General features: G+C 25.7%; 1 protein-coding gene across 1 annotated transcript; it reads right to left on the reverse strand.

The window, feature by feature from the left end:
* Window positions 1–1227: 1227 nt before the first annotated feature.
* On the reverse strand, window positions 1228–20863 carry LOC145834453 (stAR-related lipid transfer protein 3-like). Its single transcript, XM_082941886.1, has 12 exons — window positions 20775–20863; window positions 19898–20024; window positions 14614–14703; window positions 7303–7440; window positions 6911–7034; window positions 5797–5931; window positions 5565–5689; window positions 5343–5444; window positions 4788–4847; window positions 2367–2566; window positions 2038–2128; window positions 1228–1710 (listed from the first exon to the last, which is right to left on the reverse strand). Exons 1-12 carry the CDS (start codon window positions 20831–20833, stop codon window positions 1612–1614), a joined length of 1350 nt encoding a protein of 449 aa, XP_082798012.1. The 5' UTR covers window positions 20834–20863; the 3' UTR covers window positions 1228–1611.
* Between the last annotated feature and the right edge of the window lie 4137 nt (window positions 20864–25000).

A 25000-nucleotide genomic window follows, 5' to 3' on the forward strand; every position in this document is an offset into this window, starting at 1 on the left:
TAAAATAACAGCTTTCTTTGAAACAAAAAATATTCTTTTAACATCTTAATTGTTTATGTACTCGAGTTTTTTAGTAATTAGAGAAGAGCTTTAATATGAAAAAAAAAACAGGAGCAACATGTTAAAACGAAATGTGTTGTTGAAGTTTATATTAATTAGCAAAATTATCAACCAAAACTATAAACATCAATAAAATATAGCTAACAAAAATTACTTGTCAGCTTTAGTTAAAAACTCAAGTAAATTTTATTATAACTCTTTGATGTAATTAGTGGAAAAAAACTTTCAAATAAAATAATGCTGAAAGTAAAAAACTAATAATTTAAACACTTTGTATTTTGATAAAAGTTTTTCAAGTAGATAAAAAACAAAAAACAATTTATAAATTTTGATACCTTTTTTTAATCAGATTTAGTACTTTAAAATATAACTATAACGTAAAGTAATTGTAAAAATCTTTAATAAATTGTTAAAATAAAACTAAGAACGGATATCAAGATACTAAACATGTTTTCTGGCAAAAAATAATCAGTTTGCAATGTAAAACAATACGAATAAAAAAGGAATTAATTAAGTAATCAGCTACGATATTGTTATTGGCATATATAGAGCACATACAGAAAATAAAGGTATGTATTATAAAAAACACTTACAACAAATTTTAAATCAAGTTCATCACTAAAAGAAAATTTAAAACACAGTAATCATAAACTTAAAGTTTGTGCTTTTGTTAAATTTCCGTAAAAAAATTCATTACCCACTCGTTATATAAATATTTTAAATAATTGTTATCCTGTTTTTTTCTTTTTGAGTAAGTTTCATAGATAAAAACTTTTACTTAATTAAAATGTTTTTAAATGAATAAAAAGAAAATTTTCACATAATAAACTTAAACTAGGTAATACAACGGAATTCGATAATAATTGAAGTAAACTATGCATAAGAAGAATAGGAAGAACAAAAAATCAAACAAACAAGTTCTAAAAAGATTACAGTAAAGACATTAAGCAAGTTGTAAAAAACAACTATAAATTAACTGAAGCTTTATAAAGAACAGCTTAAGTTTTCTACAGCATTTATGTTTGGTTGAAAAGTTTAATACACTTTTATAATAAAAAAGTTGTTATCATAAGTCAACAAATCTATACAATCTCAAAAATCACATAAAAAATAAAGGAGATTATTACTTAATACATTAAAAATTACCAAGCTTCTGAAACGCGCTATTGGTCTTTAATTTTTAAAAATAATTAAACTTAGGCAGTGGTAGATTCTAACAATTATTATAATGTTAACTTTAGAGGTTTAGTAGCAAACTAATTTACATAATAATAAAAAATGTTTTACGAGTAGTATATGTATCGTATTTAATGTAAAAAATTCATAAACGACTTGAAAAAAATCTGTAAAAGGTTTTAAGCAATATTTATAAAACTAACTTGGAAGAGCTACAAATAACAACAGCCATTTGCACAGAAAAATTAGCAGTTTTAAATAACTCAAATAAAAGTGACAGATGCTATAAAATGACATCCTTTTAAGGAAATAACAAATAAAAAAAAATTGCGTGAAATACACGATTAGTCATTTAGAAAATAAAAAGTAAATCTGCTAATAAGATATATCGTTTAAGTATTTTCTTAGTGAAATTACGAAGTTAAACATTGTAGATACAAGATTTCTATTGACCAAACTTCTTGATATGTTTCCCTGTTATAAAAAATATTTCAACAAATGTTTAAAAATATGAATCAGTATTATAATCTTACAAACAGTAAATCTAAAGTAGTTTGTTTAAACTGATAAATATCTGACATAATCAATAGTCAGTTTAGAGAAAGTCAAAAAAAAAAGTATAGGTATTCTTAAGTAAACATTAAATTTACTTTAACAAGTTTTTGAAAAAAGCTTGGCGTACGAAACTACAACTCTACTTTACGATTTTATCGCCGCGAAGAAAGTTTCAACTAAGAACTACTTGTGATAGTTTGCTATATGAAATGTATTATTTAACTTATTAAAAACTATCAGACAAACTCGTATGTCAGTGTTGAGTATCCACACAAACTTGGTCGAACTTTCATTGTCTCCATCCGACAGAATGAAACCAGTTGGTCCGTTGAAACCCCTGCAACAATTTTAAAAGGTTTTATTTGAAACGTACCATTTCTATTTAAAGTAAAAAAAATACTCAAACAGGTCGCAAAAGTTAAAATGATTATGTTTATTTTTTATTGTAAATTGTCAAATATGAGTCTTTTTTTAAATCTTTTCACTTGTGTATCCTGTTTAAGTAGCTCAGGTTTTGATGTCGACTCAAACATTGCACAATAAACAATATATTAACAAAAGAAACATCAACAAACCTGACGAGGGTGAGGTCAGTTTGAATTTCGTCGTCGAGCAGTTCAGTGGACATTCCCGCCGACACGTAGATGTCGCTGTCACAAGTGGGCGTGTTCGTGGTACGGACGGTGACGAACTGGCGGCTCGATATCATTCCCATGGCCGCCGGCGCCGAAATTTCGCAAGTGACTTTCGTGTTTGAGCCGATTTGCCGTAAAATCTAATAAAAATAAAATAACATTTTCAATATTTTCAACAAAAAGAAAAAAAAAACTGTTTTGATTATAGATAAAAAATAATATAAAACAAAAATATCTGTTTTGATCAAAAATAAAATTATGGTTGAGCATGACAAGTATTTTTTTATAAAGTTGAAAGCTTAATACAGTTTTTGGTTTTTATTCTGGATTTTTTTTTTAAAGAACCAGGGTTGCCCTTCTGAGGCAAAAAGCCAGCTTGATCAAAGTTACCATTTTGGTCTCAAATTTGTGGCAACATAATTTTATTTAGTCGAGAAGCATACTTATTTAATTTAGCTAAAATCAATGCTTTACTATAGATACATGTCTAATTTGATATTATTAGCTAAGCAAGCAGTTTATAATTACGTGATAATTACAAAAAAAACTTGATGTTATGCTACATATTTTTCGCGCTATATAAATATAGGAATAATAAACCGAGAGCTACTACAAACATTAAATTTTTAATTGCGATGAAACCTGTCTTGTACTTAAGAATGAGGCCAAGATATACCTTAGCATTAGTAAGCAACAAAATAAAACAAAAATAATAAAACAAAAACCGAAACCGACCGTAATAAAACATAAACCACACAAAAAATTGATTCCGTGAGCTTTACGTTAAGAATCAAGAAAGTTATGCCAAACAAACCACTATTTTTTTTAGAAAGATTTTCGATATTAGTAAAATAGTTAATTGTTTACGATGCAATTTGTTTTCGTTAAATTGATTTTAAATTTTACAAAATTTTTTTTCATTAACTTTTGTCTGTTTTAATTCTTCTGTTCGTTGAAGAAAGTTAAAACATATTAAACTAACAGATAAATTACTGTACGTTTTATTATATGCATTGCATAATATTAACGAGGTAGAATAAAAAAAGAAAGACATATTCAGTTATAATTGGGCCTTATTTACAAAAAACCTTGCCAAACATGGCCAGATAAGCTAGTAAGCACTGAATTATTAATGGTAGTTGAAACAATAATAGTAATTAAAAAATTATAAACTTGATATCGCTAGGTTTAAGTAAGCTTTATTAATAATTTATTATTGGAAATTCCTTAAACCTAGCGATATCAAGTATATACTTTTTGCATTTATTTCATCAATACTAGACGCATGAGGATTAAAGTGTGGAAAAAAAAGTAATTATAACCTCTAAATTAACAAAATTTAAACATTGGCAACTCTTTTATATAGTATTACAATTCGTCCTTGAAGGTATTTTAATTAATATTCTCTTTACTTTAGAAAATATATTGGTTTACATCGATAAAAAGTTATATAAATAAAATTAGCTTTTGTTTACAGGTGTTTGTCTTAATATTAGATTGTGGAAGTACTTTACTTCATAGTTCAAAATTACATACAAAAAAAAATTATAATATAACTATAATAACATTTATATAACAATTCAATTAAGATTGAAAATACCCGAATAAAATATTATAAATTTTTCAGGATTTTTTGTCTAAGTTTTCGTATTTTTTCAAGGAATGCAGGTTTAATAACCCTGGTACGTTAAAAAAACTTTAGGCGTTAACAACTTAATTCTAGTAAACTTATTAAAGCTATTTGAGATTTCCAACAAGATAAAACTATGAGAAAAACATAAAATTTTTAAATAAAAACAGTCATATTCAAACAATAAAAATTTTTACACTAAAACTAAAGAAAGATTAACTTCATTATTTAAGGTGGTGAGTGAGATTAAAAAGTTTTACATGGTATTTTTCAATTTTAGTTTAACTAAGTTTAAATTTAGTTTGATAATAAAACTTCAATAAAATCAAAAGATCAGTTTTAAATATGTATATCTTTTCACTTCATTGGAACTTAAAAAAAAAACTTTTTCTTAAACTGTATTATATCAATAGTTTGACTTAATGTATAAATCAAAACTTTGTCTCCTCTTTTCAATAAATGCTATCATTTATATCTTTTGATTTTACCTTCTTTAAAGAGAAAAGATTGAAGAGAAATGTTTTATAAACCTTAAATTTTGTACTTAATATATCACTAAAAATAAATTAATTAAACTGTAATAATTTATCACCCAGGTTCAAAGGCTCGTTTGATATTAAAACATATACTAGTTGCTTTTATTCGTAGCTCATAATTAGTTCTTTTAAAAATATACTGTAACACAAATCTTTAAGTTAATCAAATTTATAACAAATTATTTAAAAACTTACTTGGACAGAAGTAATCGACTTGTTCCATTTAGGTAGATCTTCTCCTTTCATCAATACATTCTTTTTAAAATTGTTAATAAGAAAAACTCAGTACTATAAATAAATGCAAACTTTAAACACACTTACTACGTACAAAACAACTTGTTTTTAAAGTATAATAATACGCATAGTTTAAAAATAAGTATATTATGATTAGTATGCATATTTAAATTTAAGCATACAGAATAAGGTTGATATAAAAATAAAAGTTAATAATTTAGTGACATAATTATTTAAGCTTTTATGCTTTCAAATACCTTAATTAACAAATACCTTTTAATTACCTTACTTTAATAAAAATAAGGAACAAAACATTTTGACTAAATTAATAAAACATTTGCAAAATAAAACTTTCTATAATTTTTAATTAATAATACATAAAAACAGAGTTTTGGTTTGTAAAATAGTTAAATTCTTCATCCTTTTTTATTAGTTTATTTATAAACTATAAACTACTTAAAAAAAACTCTTTTAATGAGTATCAAACTACCAACTTGAAAAAGTAAAAAAATTTACCTCAAAAATATACTTTGGGCTGAAATGGTCAACAGAGGCAACCAGCATAAAAGTTTTTCCGTATTGCAAGTCATCGTAACTAAACACTTCATCAAGTCCTTTCTATAAATTAAAACATTTATTAAAAAATAATATTAAAAGTATTAAAAGTAATTTTATTTTATAATAAATATTATAAAATCGAAAAAGCAAAAAGTTAAAAAAGAATTAATACAAACAAACTTTTTGTTCAAATTTCCATATAGACACATCATCATAAAGAGTCATTAGCCTTTGGTAAGCATATTTGCCTTGGGTAACTATTTCTTTTTCGTTCATTGTGAGCAAGTCTTGGTCTTCTTTTAAATCTATTCAAAAATGATCAATAAAACAAAAGAGTAACAAAAATAAAGTAGTTCAGTAAGTGTAAACCCAACACAATAAAAGCTACTACTACCGCATGTATAAAACAAACCAATGGGCTCAATGGAAGCAACGGGGGAATAGTATTTCGAAGATGCGGCACCGATCGGTCTGAAGCTGGGATGGAACCCGTAGTTGTAGAATGAGTTCCTGCTGTTCTGAATGTTGCTCTGCTGCTGCGCCAACACTGTTTGTTTTATGTTAATGATATAGGATTGAGAACTTTTATCTGATTTAAATAATACATAAAATTATAGTTAAAAATAAAGTAAAGAATTTTTTTTTATGAAGATTAGAATTTACCATCGTTTAATAGATCAAAGTATAATTTTTAAAAAGTAATTTTTTATAGTAAATAAAAAGGTTTGTAAACTAATCATATACATTAAGTTTTATATTAATAGTTTCCAAAATAAATTTATAAAGTGCTTGGAAATTTCTAAATATTATTAATAACGTTTATACTATGTTTTTTTAATCTAAGTTGCTAAAATTTATAGAAACAGCCCTGGCATAACTTAAGACAATTACTAGTCGGAATTAAAATTAAAAAGTAAAAAACAGTTTATTATACTAATTGTATTATTAGTTTATGCAAAGAAGTCTGAATTTAAAAACTATATTAACTGAAAAATTTAAAGGTCGACAAATAAAGTTTAAATAAAAAGCAAAAGTGTAAGTATACTTTAATTGAGTTTTTAAATATCGAAAAAAAAATTACTATGAAAAAATTTAATATGTATGAATTAGTATACAAAACCTTTTACATAATTGAACATATTGCAATATTTAATGAAACTTTTTAGTTTGTAAAAGTGTACTAATATTTAATGTCTTAACCTTTCACATAAAAGGAAATATTAGTTTATGTAAAAAAGGCTTGACCCTCCTACAAACTTAGTTATAAGCATTTTTATAATTAAATAATTTCACATACTAGAACCAAAGTTGCTGCAAAAAATAATACTAATTATATTTAAACTTTACAGTTTCAAACTATTTAGCTTTGTGAAATAGCATTTAGTTTCAAGTCTGGACTGATATTTAGTACTTTTTGCTAGATGATTAATTTTAATAAAAAACAGTTTTGTATATTATAGATAGTTTTTCATAACCTTCTAGAGCAACACCCATACCGAAATAAAAATAAATTTAAACAAACAAACTGTCAGCTTGAGCTTCTTCTTCAGGCAGAACTTTTGAATCAAGAAACCACACTTCGACCCAAGTGATACAAAAAGCAAAAACCAAGCAGACTATTGTCATTGGTATATTGAGAGGTGTGTGGTTCTTAAATAAAATAGCGATAAAATAAATAAATATTTCAAATTAGTAGTATTTAATTATGTTACTTATATGTAGTTAAATGCTTTCCAGCTTTTTTGTTCTAGATTATTATTCATTAAGGAAAAAAAAAACATATAAAGTTTTTATACTTTAATATATCACTAGAAATTTAATTAATAAACGGACAAATATTTATACATTATCAAAAGTAATACAATTTATGTTTAATTTTCATAAAATAAACAGGCATACTTGAATTTATCGTACTTACAGTGAGAAAAATAAGAAATATTTTTCCAAACATCAACATATTGCTAACGCAAGTGCTGACTGCTATTGGCCACCAATGCTTTATGCAAAATATGGCGTAAGTAGCTTCCAGAAACAAAAACCTACTCGCTGAAAGAACCTGTTGGATAAAGAATTACAACTATTTTAGTATTTTGGACACAAAGTTTTTACTTATAGTTAATAAAAGTGAGAACTACTCTAAGTTATGGTATAGTAACAATTCCCATCTAAAAATATTTTTTACATTCTTTCTCTATTTAATTATTTATAATTTTTTAAACTTAACTTATACATTTATTTTTATTTAATTTGTTACCACTGTTACCCCTAACTCTTACCCTTGGTCGATAAGCGGTTATTATATTTGATCTGGTGGCAATTGTGCGAATGGGAAATGATCGCAGGTTGGAACTGCGCGGTTTCCTTAAGTTATGCTCCAAACATATGTTATCGAATCCCGACTAAAGCTAATACTTTTATTGGCTATATTGAAAAAAATAAATTTCTAACTTCAAAACCTAATACTCAAGCATAAAAGTTTTTTTGATACAGGGATGATGTCTTCATATTAGTTAAGAAAAAAAAAAGTTATTTTTTGATAACAAAGTTAGTGCAAAAAATTCAATCAAAATCACTGGATAATTTGAAACAACAACCAACTGGCCTCTATTGATGTTTTAAAAAGACTTCTGACCAAAATCGTAGAGAGCCTACTTACAAACGTTCTGTGGCAAGCAAATAAAAATTGCATCAAAATGCATATAAAATGTGCTAACCAGAAGTTTTAATTTACAAAAGAAAGTATTTTCTTTTAAGTAATGGTATAGAGCGTTTTTTGTAAAAAAAGCTATATCACACAATATATGGTTCTGAAAAATGTCCTGTTTTAATCAAACTACCTTACACAGGGTTACCATAGATCGAGCTGAAAAAACTTCCTGACTCAAATTCTTGATAAAAACAAATTCAAAAATACATAACCAAAGACTTGGGGGTTCTAAATTTATTTTTAAAATTCAACTAGACCCTTACATGGTTGCCACTGATCAAGCTGAGAAAAATTTCCTGACTTTTCCTGACTTTTAACTAAAATTGTCCTGACTTTTCTAAATCAAACTCTTAAATTAAACTTATTCTGAAATACATAATCTAACACTTGAAACTATATAAAGCTTTCAATGTAATTTTAATACAGGTTAAAAACAACAGTTTTTTGCTGAATTCTATCATCTAACTTCCAGTACATCACTTAAACCACCTTTGTATGATTGATGTTTGTAATAAACAGCTCTATCAGCAAAATACTTGTATTATTACCTTATAAACATTTTTTTAGCATTTCCTAGCATAAATGTATCTAGATAAACAAACTTTAGTCAGACTTAGCATATAAGTTGTAAAACAACCTAGAAGTTAAAAATATCTAATAATAAAAAGTATTTATTTAAAACATGTTTTACTTATATACATTGTTTACTTAGTTTAATAAAATACTACCCAAACTATTTAATATAAAATCCTTAAATTAAAACCCAATTAAAAAAGAATATACTTAAGTAACTGTAAAAAAAGACATAATAAAGTAAACTTTATATCTGTTGTATAAAATATTTCCTCTTATCATTTAGTACAAAATTTGTAACAAATAAATATACTCTTATTTACTTTAAAACTTAAGTTACTCTACAAAAAATACAAATAATAAGTAAACTTAATCTTGGCATATACCTCTCTTATAACTTATTTTATAAATTTAAACAACTTTAAAAAAATTATAAAGAGGTAAAGTATACACATTTACTTGTTACTTAAAATACTAAACTAACTGCTTAGTTATAAAGAACTCAATTATTTACTTAAATAAAAAACACTTTGATTCTAAAATTATGCTACATAAACTTTTGTGTATATATCACAGTTTCACTATGGAAGTGTCCTTGCTACAGATCATCAATACTAAAAAGCTTACAAAATCTGCTTGTTCAATATGTTAATAGAAAATTTTTGCAGTTTATTTAAGGATATTTAACTAATTTATACCAGGTGAAGGCATTAGAAATGAAATTAAATACTTTTGAAAATTTTAGAATTTTTTTCTGACTTTTAATTAATTTTTACCATTTGAAGGCTTTGGAAAACAAGGAACTTTGTAAATTTAAACTGACAAAATCTGACTTTTTTTTAAATTTTATCAAATTTCCTGACTTTTCCTGACTTATTTTCAAAACCCCCCAATTTTTCCTGACTTTTGTCAATTTTTTTAAATTTTTCCTGACTTTTCCTGACCGAGTGGCAACCCTGCCCTTAAAAAAAGATTAATTTCAAAAGAACTTTTTTTTTAATGAAAATAAATTTAGCAAAATGCAATTTTTAGTGATGATAAACTTTCTTACTAAAATATGCTTATATCAAATTTACCAATTTTTTTTCAAAAACCACCGTTTTTTTCCTGACTTTTATCATTTTTCAGACTTTGTGGCAACCCTGCGTACATTCGATATAATTCAAACTAATTAGAATATAGAAGATATTCTAAGAAAAAAAAACATTTTATAGTCAATCCAAAAAAAAAAAATTACATAAAATTAGTCCTCAACTTTATGAAAAAAGATAAAATGAAATTACAATAAGAAAATTGTTTTATACAAACATAGATGCTACTGTTAAGTCGCAGTGAGCAGACTGCAAGACATTTATAACAGAAAAAAATGAAAATTCTCCAGAATTATATATGGGGACCAGAGTTGATAGAAAACATTGAATTTTGACATTTTCTCTAAACTTTTTTAGGAGAATACTGAGATTCAAGCTTCTAAACATGCTTAAGTAAACAGCTACAAATAGTAAATTTCTATTCCTGAAAAGTGTGTTGGGGACACACAGAAAAAATATAAAAGCAGTAAAAAAATTTACGAAAAGATCTTTGACAGCAAAAAATAAAATACATATTTTATTGATTAGTTTTGGGTTATATATTCTTTTTTGGAAATTACTCATCTACATCAGGCAGCTAATCTTTAGTTAAGCTAGCCAAGTTAAGCTAGTAAAAAATCAGGAAAGTTCATGTATAAACAGTAAATCTTTACTTTTTTCACATAAATGGCAGTAGAAGTTTTAAAATCAGTTACTCATCATAATATGAATTATATTCTTTTGGTTCAAATTATTAAAATTCATGTTCTCAACTTGGTTTTACATTATAAATTCTGTTTATTTTTAGTCTTTGTAAAATTAAACTATTACCTTAAGTTGGCGTTTTTTTCTATAGTAAATTTATAACTTGTGATTTGGAAAAACCAAAACACTAAGCTACTTAAATGAGGTCACCAATAATCCAGGTAAGTCTAGTATTATACCAAAAAACACATACTAGTTTTATTTTGATATCTTTGAGTAAACCCTCTCTGAAATATTAAACTAAAAATTTTTAGTTATAATTATTTTTAATATAATTTGGTTTTATGAACATGTTTAATTTTTTTGTTTTACTATTGTTTGGTAGTTGCTAAAGATTAAATCATACCCCTTGCTCTTCACATTTGAAATTAAACTGTTTTCCAAAAATGATATTATATTACTTAGTGAATTTATAACTTTGTAAACTGAAAAAAAAAAACAGAATATTAACTTATTTTAAAGAGGTCATAGACAATCCTGGCCCGTTTTTACTTAGATTTAAAATAAAACTTAAATTTATATTATTATGACATTTAGTGAACTCTCTTAAAAATGTGAAATTAAGTTTTTTAATTTTTAAAATTTAAATATAACTTAATTTTTATAAAATATATACTTTTTATTGATGTTTTTTATAGTGTTTTATTATATCTAATATTTTGAAATCTTATTGTTAACTATTCACACTCAAAACTTAACATCTATATTCTATGGCAAAGTTTGGCAGCATTTTCAAGTTGCTGGCTGCAACTTTTGAAAAAAGTATTTCTTGTCTTAATCAATAAAAATTTACTATTTTAACCAAAAATTGTGATAAAACAAATTATAATAACTCACAGGTAAATACTAATTATTAAAAAGTGTTTTTTAGCTAAATAGACAGTTAGCTGAACCTTGATCTATGGTAAGAATTGTGTTATATGAATTGTGTGTAAGAATATGGTAATAAACTTGACAAGGTGGGTCATAAAAATTCAATTAGTTTAAGAAACTTCTTACAGGCATTATTTGCACTTTATAATTTACTTGAATGAATAAAAGCTAATAACGTGAAAATACTTGTCAATTAAGTATTAAACTTTTTGATATTCATTATATCAGTTAAAGCTGGTTTCAGGACCTAAAGACTAAAATTGTAGAAAAGCTCAGTATGGTTAAGGTTTACAAGCAAGGTTAACTGGCCAACTCAAATAAGTTAAAAAAACAGAAAAACTTTGGTAATCCTGGCTATTGTGAACTTTATTTATAATATGTCAAAAATTCAGGCTTCAATAAATTATTTTTGTAAAAAGCCAGCTAGTTTTATATTTTTCAATCTCAAACTAGTTTTTATTAGTTTGAAATTATATTTTTTAAAGTTTTGTATTTTTTTCCACAAAGATAAATACTTTTGTTTTTATAATTAGTTTTTCAGGTATTTTAGCTTGATTAACAATTAAGTTTTTAATTTTTTGGTTTTTACTTCTTTTTCTAATTTTATGAAAATCTCAGCTTAGTTTTAAGTAACATAGGCTACAATTATACAAAAAATAGTGGCAATCCTATTTATATTTTAGCAAAACTCAGACCAACTCATGATAGTTTAATAAAGTACATTCACACTACTTAAGATAACTCAGCCTAGTTTTTATCTTTTTCAAATCTTGAAAAATCAGACTACTTAATAACTTTTTGAAAAACCTGATAAGGGCTGGTTAGAAACTTTTTCAGGTTTTTTTTTAAACAAAGCCGTTATTAAAATATTTTAAAACCTTCTTTAGTTTTTTCTTTTGTTTACATAAATACACATACCACAAACCTTTTATCAAAAAAAGTATATTTTTCCTTTGGCATTTTACACCAAGAATCTAATTTTGTTGGGGGGATTTAAACAACTTACTTCTCATGTGTTAAAGAAAATTCTTATAAAGCTTTCTTAAGTGTTAAGGAGTCATACAATTTTTACTTACATAAATCTACTATTTAAGTGATTCACAATTTATTGAATTTATTTTTTCAAAAACATATGACTAATTAGACAGTTAACAAAGAAAGTCAAGAACTATAACATTAATAATCCAGATTTTCTAGTGACATGTACAATGTCCTGTGTACAACTGCATGCCATTTTCCACTAGATGTTCATTTATTTTGTACTTAAGATTTATCACTGATATTATTCATTGTACTATATATTTGATTTGTATAATTTCTATAACTTTTGAAAAATCATATAGCAGAATTGATAGAAATTTTAAAATTTCACATGTTTGTTAAATACATGTGGCTTACCGCTGAGTAACTATAAGTCTGGCAACTATGACAAATTATTTGTTAAATAATTACTTAAAATAATTGTTTGCTTTTGCATAAACAAAATAAAATAGAAGTATTACGTTTACTAAAACTTAAATTATTTTAATTAAGTAAAATGATTGAGTAAACTAATAAACTGATTCAATTAGTGTCCAATCTCGATTAACTTCTAAGTAAGTTATTTTAAAATTTATAAGAATTTAAAAAATATATCATTTCCAGATTTAAAAGTAGATTAAAGTAAGTATGGTATTTTTAACATCAGTCGTAGTTGGCATGTTTACTGCTTACTACATTTCGCGAAATGTCTATCAAAGCTTGAAGGAAGACGTTCAAGTACTGAAAGATGCTTCGTCATTCGTCTACAACAAAGCCCAAGAATAACTGGTAAGTTTAATAAGGCAGTCAAAGACGCTGCTACGGACGCAAACGTTGATCTTGATCCGTTAAAGCTGAAAGAGGCTTCTTATGATACTTACAAACGTTCTCAACAAGCAGCAGCCAACTTCGTCGACGGAGTGAAAGATTTCGCCTCAACAACCGCAGAGCAAGGATTGAAAATGACCGAAGAAGTCAAAAACTTAGCTTCCAAATACGTTGAAAGCGCTTTGTCTTCTGAAACATTCCAGAAAACTAAGATAACTGGGGAAGCTTTCGTCCAAAACACCATCGATCAAGGGACCAAACACTACAAAATGATAAGCGGTTTCGCCAAGTCCCTCATTGACAATGTTAGACAAAAGTAAAAATAATAATCCAGTCAATCTGTTGATTGTAAGTATAGAAAAAAAAAAAAAAAAAAACTGTGTTATGTAGTTTCTTTTACTATAATAATATCTATACTTTAATGGTTGTCAATTCACTTTTACATATGTTAGTAGAAAATAACTTAAACATTAAAACTATCGGTTCAAAATAAATTGAGACTATACATATGTTTCTGCAATATGATTCAGGTTTGTAGTTTAGTTTAAATATAAAACATAAGTCGTATAGATTATTATCAAACTAAAATTATATAAAATTTCAATTTAAATACAACTGAAGCTATAAAGATCATGTAAAAGTTCTTCTATAACAGAAACCATCACATTTAGAATGCAAAAATATTACGAAACTTTAAAAGTATTAATTGATAAAATGAAATATATTACAGTATCATACGTATACTTAAAACTAAAACAGTATTTAGTTTTATTGTTACAAGTCAAAAAATTTTTGATATGATCTTCTATTGTTTAAACAACTACTTATCACAAATTAATGTAACAAAATATTAAAAATTTTACAATTTGATAAAACTATGAGTAAACAAAGTAGATGGAATATTAATTTAAGGATGTTATCAAAAAAGTTTTAAGCTTTTTAGAATTTTGAGGCTAATAAGTTCGTTAATAAAATTTTGTTTATGTTATAAACTAATTCATTAGCCTAAAATTTATATTCAAAAAGCTTAAAACTCTGTTAATAAGATTTTGTTTATGTTTTAATCTGAGTTTAAAGCTTTTTGAAAGGAAATTTTAGGCTAATAAGTTAGGTTTAAACAGAGTGTGAAAGTTTTTTTTTTGTACTGTAGCAGTCTTTTGAAAAATATATTACATTAAGATAAAATCCTGTACTTAATTTTTTGGAATTAAAGTCAAACCTTACTTTAACTAATGCTTATAATTATTCAATCAGATTTTATTACCAATCGTTTTTTACAGATTTGTCAAATATATATAGCTGTTCAATAATCGATACTAGTAAGGGTAAGAAGTAATGAAAGCTTATGTACTCTAAAGCTTAATAAATTCTTCTAAAAACCATGAAAACTCACCAGCACATCAAACAAAGAAGTGTCAATTTTGTATTCCGTCACTTGACTGTTAAGAACATCAAAAAATGTATCGTTTGCATTTGATTGAATCTGTTCGGAAAATGATCACTTGTATTATTTTTTGTACATTACAATTTTCATAATGCAGTTTCTTAAAGAATACTGCATCATTAAAATTTGTTAAAGAAAAAGCACTAGTTTTATAATAAAACTTTTTAAGTCAAACTCTGTAGTAAATATTGTAAATAATGTTGAAGATTATTTTAACTTTAGAGAGCTTCACTATACGTACGAGCCTTAAATATAAAAAACAAAAAAAATTCTATTAAAGTTTGTTTTTTACAAACTGTTTCATTTACAGCAATTATAACAATAATAAACTTACCTATGACAATGATTAAGTATTATATATAGTAAAAACTGCTTAACTTAGGTTTTTTGAGATTAAAGTTTTGATTTAATTTATCATTTTAATTTCACTCAGTATTAGTTACACTAACTATGGTTTTTTGCTTCAGTAATGATAAAAACTTTATAAACAAAAAACAGGCTACGAAATACAAAACTAAACACATATAAAGTGTAACAACAAATAAGAAACATACCAACTAAAGTAAAGTAAATTGAAAGTTGGAAATAAAATTGAGGTACTTTTCAAGTTTTAAAGTAAAATATAGTGAAATTTTTACACTTTCCTACCAATTGAGTTCTTAAATTCATTAGCGATTTCGAATTCCTTATTTCTTTAATTATGTCTAATGTTTTCAGATAACAAAACTTTGAGGTTGGTCCGTGAATAATGTATTATTTTAAGATTTTTATAATAGTTTCATTATATATGTTTGTTTATGTTAGGGATGTAGGTTATTCAGCTTTGTACTATTGTTTTCATATTTATTTCTCAAGCTTTTCAAGTGTTCATAAATTTCTTTTTTAATTGTCTTTAGTGGATCCTATATAAATTATTACCTATTTATTGTTGTAATTAATTTTTTCAACTTAGTCTTGTTTTTTACAATATAAATTTAATTATCACTTGTCCTTATATTTCTTTATAATTCAAAGGAGCTTTTGAATTATATGTAAACAGGGTTAGAGAGTTCAATAGGTTTCTAATGAAAAATACAAACTAAAAAGAAAAAAATACAGTATTTTACAAAAAGTCAATATACTCTTTAAGTTTTTGATCATTTTAAAACTTTTACAGTACAATTTTTAATAAGTTTTAAAAAACTTGAAGGAAACACATTTTTATATCTTTTCTAATTTTTAAATTGTTAACTAACAAAAACATCTATTTTTTAAATAAAATGTTTTAATTATTTTTTCAAGAGTCTACTTAATACAAGTTAATTGTAATAATCAAAGCGACAATTCCCAAAAATTTGAAGTAAATTGCTTTAAAAACAAAGAAAGAGATAGTTTTTTAGTAAATTTTGCATCACTTGTATTACGTTTGGATTAGAAAGTTTTTTAAAAGATGGTCATATCTCAAAAACTTAATAAAATTTATATGACCCTTAAAAATTATATTATAGTATAACTTTTAGCTTCAATATAAGTGCCGAAGTTGATATTTGTAAAAAAAAAGGATTTGCTCCATGGCCTTAATTATACATCTAGATATTTTTATAAATTCCAGGCTTGGAAAGTGTTTGTCTACAAATATTAGAAATTATTTTCTTAAACTAGTTTTTAATGTTGCACAAAAAATAAAAGATTGCTTAAAAAACAATTGTAATAAAATGTTTAAAAATGTAAAAACGTACTATGCAGCATGTAAACTAAAAAATAACAAGCTTTAAGTGAGTTACAAATTTAAGCTTTAATGAAAACTAAAACAAAAGTAAATTTACAAACTTTATTAACTTATTACTATATAATTTTAAATATAAATATTTTGATGCTTTTACTTTAAAGTTTTTGACATATAACTATTTTTATAAAGTTATTTTTTATATCAACATATACATGCACGCATCTTATAACTTTTTTACGCTTATTTATGTGTTATAAAAGTTGTACATGAGTGCTGCAAAGGTAAATAAACTTGAACAATTTTTCTACCCTTTTAGCTTTTTTTTTTTTAATGTTTTAAATTTAAGAAACAGCTTAATTTGAAGAACTCCTTGTAAGACTTTATTTTTATTTTTAGACAATATTTTTAAAAGTGTCAGAACTAATTTTTAGAATTATTTGTTTGCTAACTTATCAATCATAAAATAATTAAACATTATTTAAATGAACACTTTAAAAAACTTAAAACTATTACGTGCAACAGTGTCACTCCGTACTAAAGTGCTGCCCTGCTAAAGTGATACTCTGTGCTAAACTGACGGCCAGTACTAAAGTGGCACCGTGCTTTTCTGACACCTACCCCACTTGACAGTTGCTGTCATGGGTGTTCCTCAAATGAAGCATTGCAGTTAGAAATTTATCACTATCTAAGTTACCTGTTTCAGTAATATTAGACCTTAAAAGTCTTTTTGCTTGCATTACAGCAACTTCTGCTATTCCATTTGATCTTTGATGATAAGCAGAAGGCATTCAATATGTAACATCCCAGGTTTTCAGGAGTTCCTTAGATGAAGTGGACAAAAATTATGGTCCACCATTGCCCAATATCTCCTTAGGTACTACAAACCTGAAAAACAAGTCTTGAAGGAACTTAATCAACCCACACAAACCTATATAAGAGATTCCACTGGGTGTGGAGAATATTTCTGACCAGCCTGATAATCTGTTGCCAACTACTAGAAAATTGTTTTCAGCAATGTGAAAAAAAATCTGCAAATATCCTTTCAAAAGGACTTGTAGGAGAATCAGATAATATTTTTGAGATAAAGATGGATGGTAGGCGTCTTGAATTCTTTCCAGTTTGGGTTTTTTGTCCCTGTTCTTGAAGTTGAAGCTCTTGTGTTTTTTCTGCAGTCTTCTATCAGGTCTGCCACCAGGATATCTTCTGTTGTGTCCGTGGCCTGGTCCTTGCATGCTGTTAATATGAATTTTGAAGGGTGGTTTGAAAGAGTTGTAACCACCTTGATGGAAACCTCTGGGTTTTTTCCTCCTACAGTTTTCCGGTCCAGAAATTATCTCTGGGAGTATTTTGAAATCAATTTCTATGGGTTTCTTCATCAACAGTACATTGTTGCGCATGTTCTACAGGAAATCCCTTTTGTTAACCTTTGTATGCGCCTTCTCCATAACTTTGCTTCTAGTTGGGCAACTGTAGGTTACATCATGTGAATTCAGCTTACATTGAACTTTTTATTCAAATAAGCAACAAATTTAAAATGCTGATTTGGCAGCTGAGAACCAATAGTGGGAAAATATCTATTGATAATTAGGAGGTCAACCATTGTTTCATTCAAAAAAAAAAACTTAGCTAACAGAGATGCTGACATAGACAATACCATTGCAGCTGATTACCGTTGATTTATTTGGAGATGTCCCACTAAAAATAACTTTGAAAGCTCCTAAAATGTTTACTAAAATTTTATTAGCAGCACAAATTGCAATTGATACAGGAAGCAGATCATTTTTACCAAAGTCAGCATCTTGAAAGTCTTTTCATCCCCAAAGATTTGACTGTGCACCAGTATCAGCTAGTGTACCACAATAAACTTATTTGTGCCATATTTAGTAATGGATGCATGGATGCATTATGCATGGATGGTCAAAGGATTTGTCTTTGCGCACATTTTTTCTTTAAAATATAATGTTGTTCAGGGTTGCCACTTGTCTTTTCAAAATTTTTTTTAAAGGTTTTTAAAATTATACATTCTGCGGTTCATGATGATATTTATTCATTTACATATTGTTGGCTATTTTTAGTTTAATTTAAGTTTAAGGTACGAAACTGTGTTAAATAGTATAAAAACATTGAAAAGATACTGTAAAGCTACTTTAAACATGTTTTTAATAATAAAAAATTTGATGATGACAAAAAATGTTTATCTATTTGATAGATTTTTTGTGTCAAATCTTAATTTTACTACTAAACATGCTAAAATTGTCAAAAATTCCAGGTTTTTCCAGTTTTTTTTGCCTAAATTGTCAAATTCTGATTTCAGGTAAAGTGGAAACCCTGTGTTGTTCCACATAATTTGCTTTTTAGCGTGTAATGACATTATCTGGGTATACTGTTGCATAAAATAGGAACTACTATCTTGCATTTAAACAGCATTTACCTTTTTTAAAAAGTTTGTGCCAACAAAACAGACAGTATCTGAAAGGTTTACACTCTGAGTTCCTTTTTGAATGGATAGAACAACTTCTTACAGAACTGACAAAGGACACACTAAGACTTATCTCCCACATTGAGAAATTGCTTCATCAAATATTGAAAATAAGATACCGCCTGATACAGTACGTGAGTTCTCCATTGCATGCCTAACCATTTTTTTGCTTTCACTAAAGGAAATTATATCAAACAATGACCTGGAGAAGATATCTTTAGTGCTAAGAACTTCTCTTCTAATACCATTGTCACCTATACCTGCAACCATCACATCTTTTATTGCTTCTTCTGTATAACTTGTCATATTCTTCTTACCAAATTTACATTCACTGACTGTTGTGAAATTACAAGTATCTACTATGCTGTTAATACGAATTGTAAATGTTCTTAGTGGTTTATTGTGCTCTTGATGCAAGCTCATAAGTTCTGCCCTTTTGACCGACATTGCAAATTTTATGACCACTATGACTCAATCAGTTTAGCCACATCTTCTTCTGACTTAGCCACCAAGTTTGGCAAGTGGGCATTGAAAAAGCTGTATGCTTGCATTTTGGCTTCTTTTGTTTGACTAAGCTTTGAAAAGCTCGCACCTGCAAATGAAGGCAGGCCATGTTTCTTGGCTGATCCCCTGGTCAACTCTTGACCTAATCAGTTGCATTTGGCATTATAAAGCTTTTGATGACCGAGAATTCTTCTCATATCATACTTTATGCAGCCAATTAGTCTGTAAACTATATCACATGGGTGATTTTGCGTCTTGTAGTTGCATCAATGATTTACAACCGTTATAAGTTTAAAAGATTGAAAAAATCCTGTGTTTAAATTCTTTATCAACAATTAAAAATCTGAAACAATAATAAGTATAAATAAAAACACACACATAATATAAACATAATATATAAATAAGCTATAGTACAATTATGCTACAATTTGTTTACCAGTACTTAAAGTTGAAGTACTTTATATAGGACTTAGTTAATTTAGACAGCATAAAAAAAACTTTAATCAACAAATTTCATTTAGCATTTCAAGTTCATTACTTACTCCACACTCAAACAGCCAAAGGACTGTAGTAAGGAGTAGGTCAAAAAGAGCAAGCAGGCAGAAAGTCCTACGTGGATGAGAAATTCTTCTGTTTCTATTTACTGTAGTTATGGAAACTGCATCACTTCTAGAAAGAAAATTTACATTACTTATGTTTAAAATCCTAATACATCATAAATAAAATTGTAAAAAACTGCCAAAAGTTTAAGAACAACCAAAAATTCTTTTAAAATAACAAAACTTTAATCTTAATTTTTCTATAATAGAAATTAGTAATTTTTCAGTTGGCAGCCAAGATTTACAAAACAAAAAATATTTTGCAGGGCTACGTTTGCAAAAATAAAACTTTCTAGAGCTTCAGATTTAAAAACTTATAAATTAAAAAAATCTGTAAAAATCTAATGTAATTAAATTAAAACTAAAATGCATTTACTTGTACTTAGAGCCCATTAAGAAAAAAACATTAAACCATAACTAAGTTCAAAAATTTCAATAAAAAATAACTAAATATATTTTATAAGCATCATTATCTTCTTAAAAAGTCAAGAATTTAAGGAACTTTAAGTAATTTAGAAACTTTTCTTGGTTTAGAGAATATTTAAGGATTTCTTCAAAATATCTCCTTTAATGACAAAATATAGAGGCCAACTTGTAACACACATACAAAACAATTTTAATAGTCTTAAGTTTGAATAACATTATATAGTAAATTTTTATGAAGGTAAATGAATAAAATTAACTGACTTCCAAAAATATTAGTAGCAATAGGGATAAAGATCATAGGATAAAAAAAAAGTATATTTGATATTAACAAAAATATTAAAAATTGTTATATAAGAAAATTACATGGTTCTCATATATTTAAATTAATTCTTACTGCATAGAATGATGAAAACCATTGTTTATGAGTGGAGTCCTTTCTTCAAATGACTCCATGTTTAAAACTTTAATTTTTAGCACAAGAAAATATCTAAAATTCAATTTAGATTCACTTCAACTTTATATCAAGCATAAAATTATTTGTTTAATGTATATTTTTTAAATATTTATACTTAACTCAGTAAGACAATCCACTTGGAAATAAAAATTTATTAATGCAAAACATTTTTTACAACTTTATTAATCTTCTTTTTATCTATAATTATTAATTATAAAATTGAAAACATAAAAAAAAGAAACAAAAATAGTTTGTTTTTAATAAAGTTGACCTGGAAATAAAAAAATAATTTGATAACTCATTTTAATTAATAATAAAACTTTTGTCATCTGTTGTAATAACTAGTGAAAATAAATAATATTTTAATAAAAAAAATAAGCTTTACTACTAAAATAAATATAAATTTTCAATGGTTTAAACAAAATATTTACTTTGCAAATTTTTTATTGAAGTTGTGATAGTTACTATACTGTTCAGAGTATTTTTTTGAAATGAAAAAATGTAGTTGTTTTTTGAATTCAAGTTTGTAAATCTTTGTATTGGAAATCATTTCAAAAATTGTTTTCAGTAGGATTTAATCACTTGCATGACATTTGAATATTTTTGAATCAGAGCAAAGAAGGTGAGAATTGAACATGTTTTGAAACTGACACCTATCAAATTACTAGTGGAAGTATCGATGTCTCATATCTTTTTTGAAAATTAGAATCAAATGCTGTATAACTATTGAAACTTTTATAAGCTTAAACAAAGCACTAGAAAAAAAAAAGCTGAACAGTTCTTTAAACAATTTTAACTTTAAAATATTAATACTTTTTGGTGTTTCCTTTGTAAACATAAATATTTTCTTAAACTATTATTTTATTGTCTTTGATTATACTAACATTGTTTTAAAACATGCTAGACAAAAAAAAATATAGATTGAAAGATGCAACATGGTATTTTGGAATGATTTCTAACATAAACTTTTAAACAACTTTTCCTACTTCTCTCCTGAGGTAGCCACGAGTCTTAAAAAGTTAAATAGGAAGCATTAGAGATAAGCCAACCCTACCAATTTTTTTGTGATTCTTTTTTTCTTATTTTTTTGAGGTGCCTGGAGATGTTGTCAAAAAAATAAAATACATCATACCCCCACATTAAAGGTATAAGAAAGGAAGTTGGGAAGGACATTATTTTTACAAAAATAAGCATTGGATCTTTGATGAAAGATATAAGTATAAACTATATGTCTGTTTTGAAAGATAATAAAAAATATGTATAACTTTTGGTAATAACCTAAGATGATGCTGCACACCTTTCTCAAGTTAGACACTTTTTCAAAAACAAATTCTATATTTAACTTCCCCAACCATAATTTACTTTGTTCTTCAAATATCCTTTAAATAATTTGTACTTATAATCTAACACATCTCTTCTCCGCAAAAAATAATATTTTGCAAAAAAAAAAAGTATATTGACGTCATAATTGACTGTATAAGACAAAATACTTGTAGCACTGGATAGGAATAGTAAGTAGTTTATATTTGATATCATAAAAACAGAATTATTAATAATCTTATATTAGACTTAACTTTTTTTTATAATAAGAAACTAGTTATTTTATTTGGTTTTTGTGCTGCCATTTCATTTATAAACAAGTATAGATGTATGTTGTAACAAATAAATAGTTAAAAATTAAAGATTTCAATCTTTCAATGTTTATAAAGGGATAATAAAAGTTTACTTGCATTTGATTAGACGTAGTTATGTTAATTCTTAATACTATTATTATAATTATTAAGAATTATTAATGTTACTTAACAATATTTTAATTAATCATACTAAATATAGATCAAATTTATTTTAAACTTATTTTAATTGTGCATACAAAAAAAAACATTAGTAACATTTTAATTGAAATCATCTATTAATCTATGTATTTCATTAATTAAAGTTTGTCTCAGGAAATATAAAAATCTACGTTTTACAAGTATTACAATAAGAGATAAGTAGAGGAAATACATTAATAATAAACATAAAGTTAGTTTGTTCTGTTATCAGTAAAAATCTATAGAAAAATCTTTAAAAAATCCATGATTTACAAAAAGCATTTAAGTTTTATGTTTTAATTTTTTTTTATATTGCCATTTATTGTAAATAGACAACAAATAAAAGGTTGAAGTTAAAGCAAAAGTTTTTCTTTAGTTCATTATAATATTTAATTAATAATTAGTTTAGTTAATAATTAGTTAATATATAATTATAACAGATATCTAATTTTTAATTTTAATATTTTTCTTATTAATACTTATTCTTAATAGAAATCAATTAAAAGATGACAACAGTTTGTTAGAAAAAGCAGAATATTTTCAAGCTATTGGTTTTAATCATGGCAGACAAAATGATGGTGTTAGCTGTGGGATACATGTCATTGAGGTATATATAAGTAGCTTATATTTTAAAAAACTAGCATTTATTCCCTCTAGTATATTTGACAGTTTTCTATTATTTCAATGCTACATTTTAGGCTGCAGAACAGTTTATATCTTGCTTCTCTTTCCACTAACAAAATACACAAAGAGACTAACAGCAAACACCTTATTTTAAAACGTTTTGAAAGTGCGAGACAAGCCTAATAAAGGACTGAGGTAAAATTAAGCTTAATTAAATATAAATTACTACTAAGAAAAAAAATTAAACTGAGTTGTATTTCTAAACAATTAATTAATCAAGTTCTATGTAATTATAGTTGTAAATCAAGTCTTTTGCTGTAAATGCCAAAGAGCCCAATCTGACATGCATAAACAAAACAAGAATGAGTTGGTAAAATGGATAATAAGATATTTTTACTTTTGTATAACTGTCCGTCTGTACTAACATATAGTAAATCAATAACTGTTTTTAGTTGTTTGTCTTAAAAACTTGTTTAAATTTTGAGTTGGGATGCTTGAACTGCAAAAAGTGATTTCATTTCAGTCACCTTCCATACAATAATTCAAAAGAAATATTTGAGTCTTTTAATAAGATAAGGTGGTATTGCGGACTTTTCCAAACTCTACCATAGATATTTTTCACAAATAACTTTTTTTTCAACCACACACAACTTGTTTCATAAAAATAAATATAGTAGATATTTTTTGTCATAAATTTGGGTTTCAATAAGGTTGACAGTATTTTTTTCTGCAAGGGTTACAAATTAATTTATGACACTCCTTAATCATTTTAAGTTCTTTACATAATTTTTAAATTATTTGAAACAATTACTAAAAATCAGGTACAGTAACCTCTCGCATCTTTACGCACTCGTGACGTTACGCACTCTTGTTTAGTTACGCATTTTAGAATTCTAAAAGAATCAAAAATATTTATTTTTATTAGTTTTTTTAATTGCACAAACTAAGTTTATTAGTACTTTTTAAATTTGAAATATGTTTTTAAATGGTAATAACCTCTCTATATTTTTAGACTTTGTAAACTTATGTTTCTTGACTAATTGATAAACATTTTTAGTTATAGCTCAGTATATAAGAAACTTTGTTAACAATAAGAGATTAAATGAAATTCTGAAAAAATATAACTGTGTTAAATAATGAATGTATAATGAAAGTTTAAAAATAAAAAATAATACAACAATCTTGCCCTTTATATGAATCAACATCTGAATAAGAAATCTAATAAAATTTCCTAACAAAAAGTAGCAGTGATACGTAATAAAAATAGAACTTAAACAATATAGAGCTTACAAATCTGTTCCACCACCAAATGCATATTTTTGTAAAAGGCGATAGAAACATATTTTAATATAGACAACACACCATTTCTTAATTGTAAACTAATGCTTAGTTATAAATTGTATTTGCTAAGTAGAAAAGAATATAAATGTTAAATATCAAATAATTCACATATAAATAAAGATAAAATATACAAAGATTTTCTACAAGTATTATTATTTCATACAAATTTAATTTTTTTTTTAATATATGTTAGTTTTATTTTTTTGTTTTTTATGTATAGATAAAGTAAACAAGTTGTTAAAGTTCGGAAAGTCATTAGTCTGCTTTTAATTAGAAGCAATATCAAAAAACAGCCATTGTAGTAAGTATATTAGGTACCTCTTGTATCTTTACGATCTCTCGCATCTTTACACACTTTTTCTGTGGACACAATGTGCATAAATAAGCAAG

The sequence above is a fragment of the Thalia democratica genome, chromosome 4 (genome assembly GCF_965202585.1).
Source record: "Thalia democratica chromosome 4, ktThaDemo2.hap1.1, whole genome shotgun sequence".
NCBI lineage: Eukaryota > Metazoa > Chordata > Thaliacea > Salpida > Salpidae > Thalia > Thalia democratica.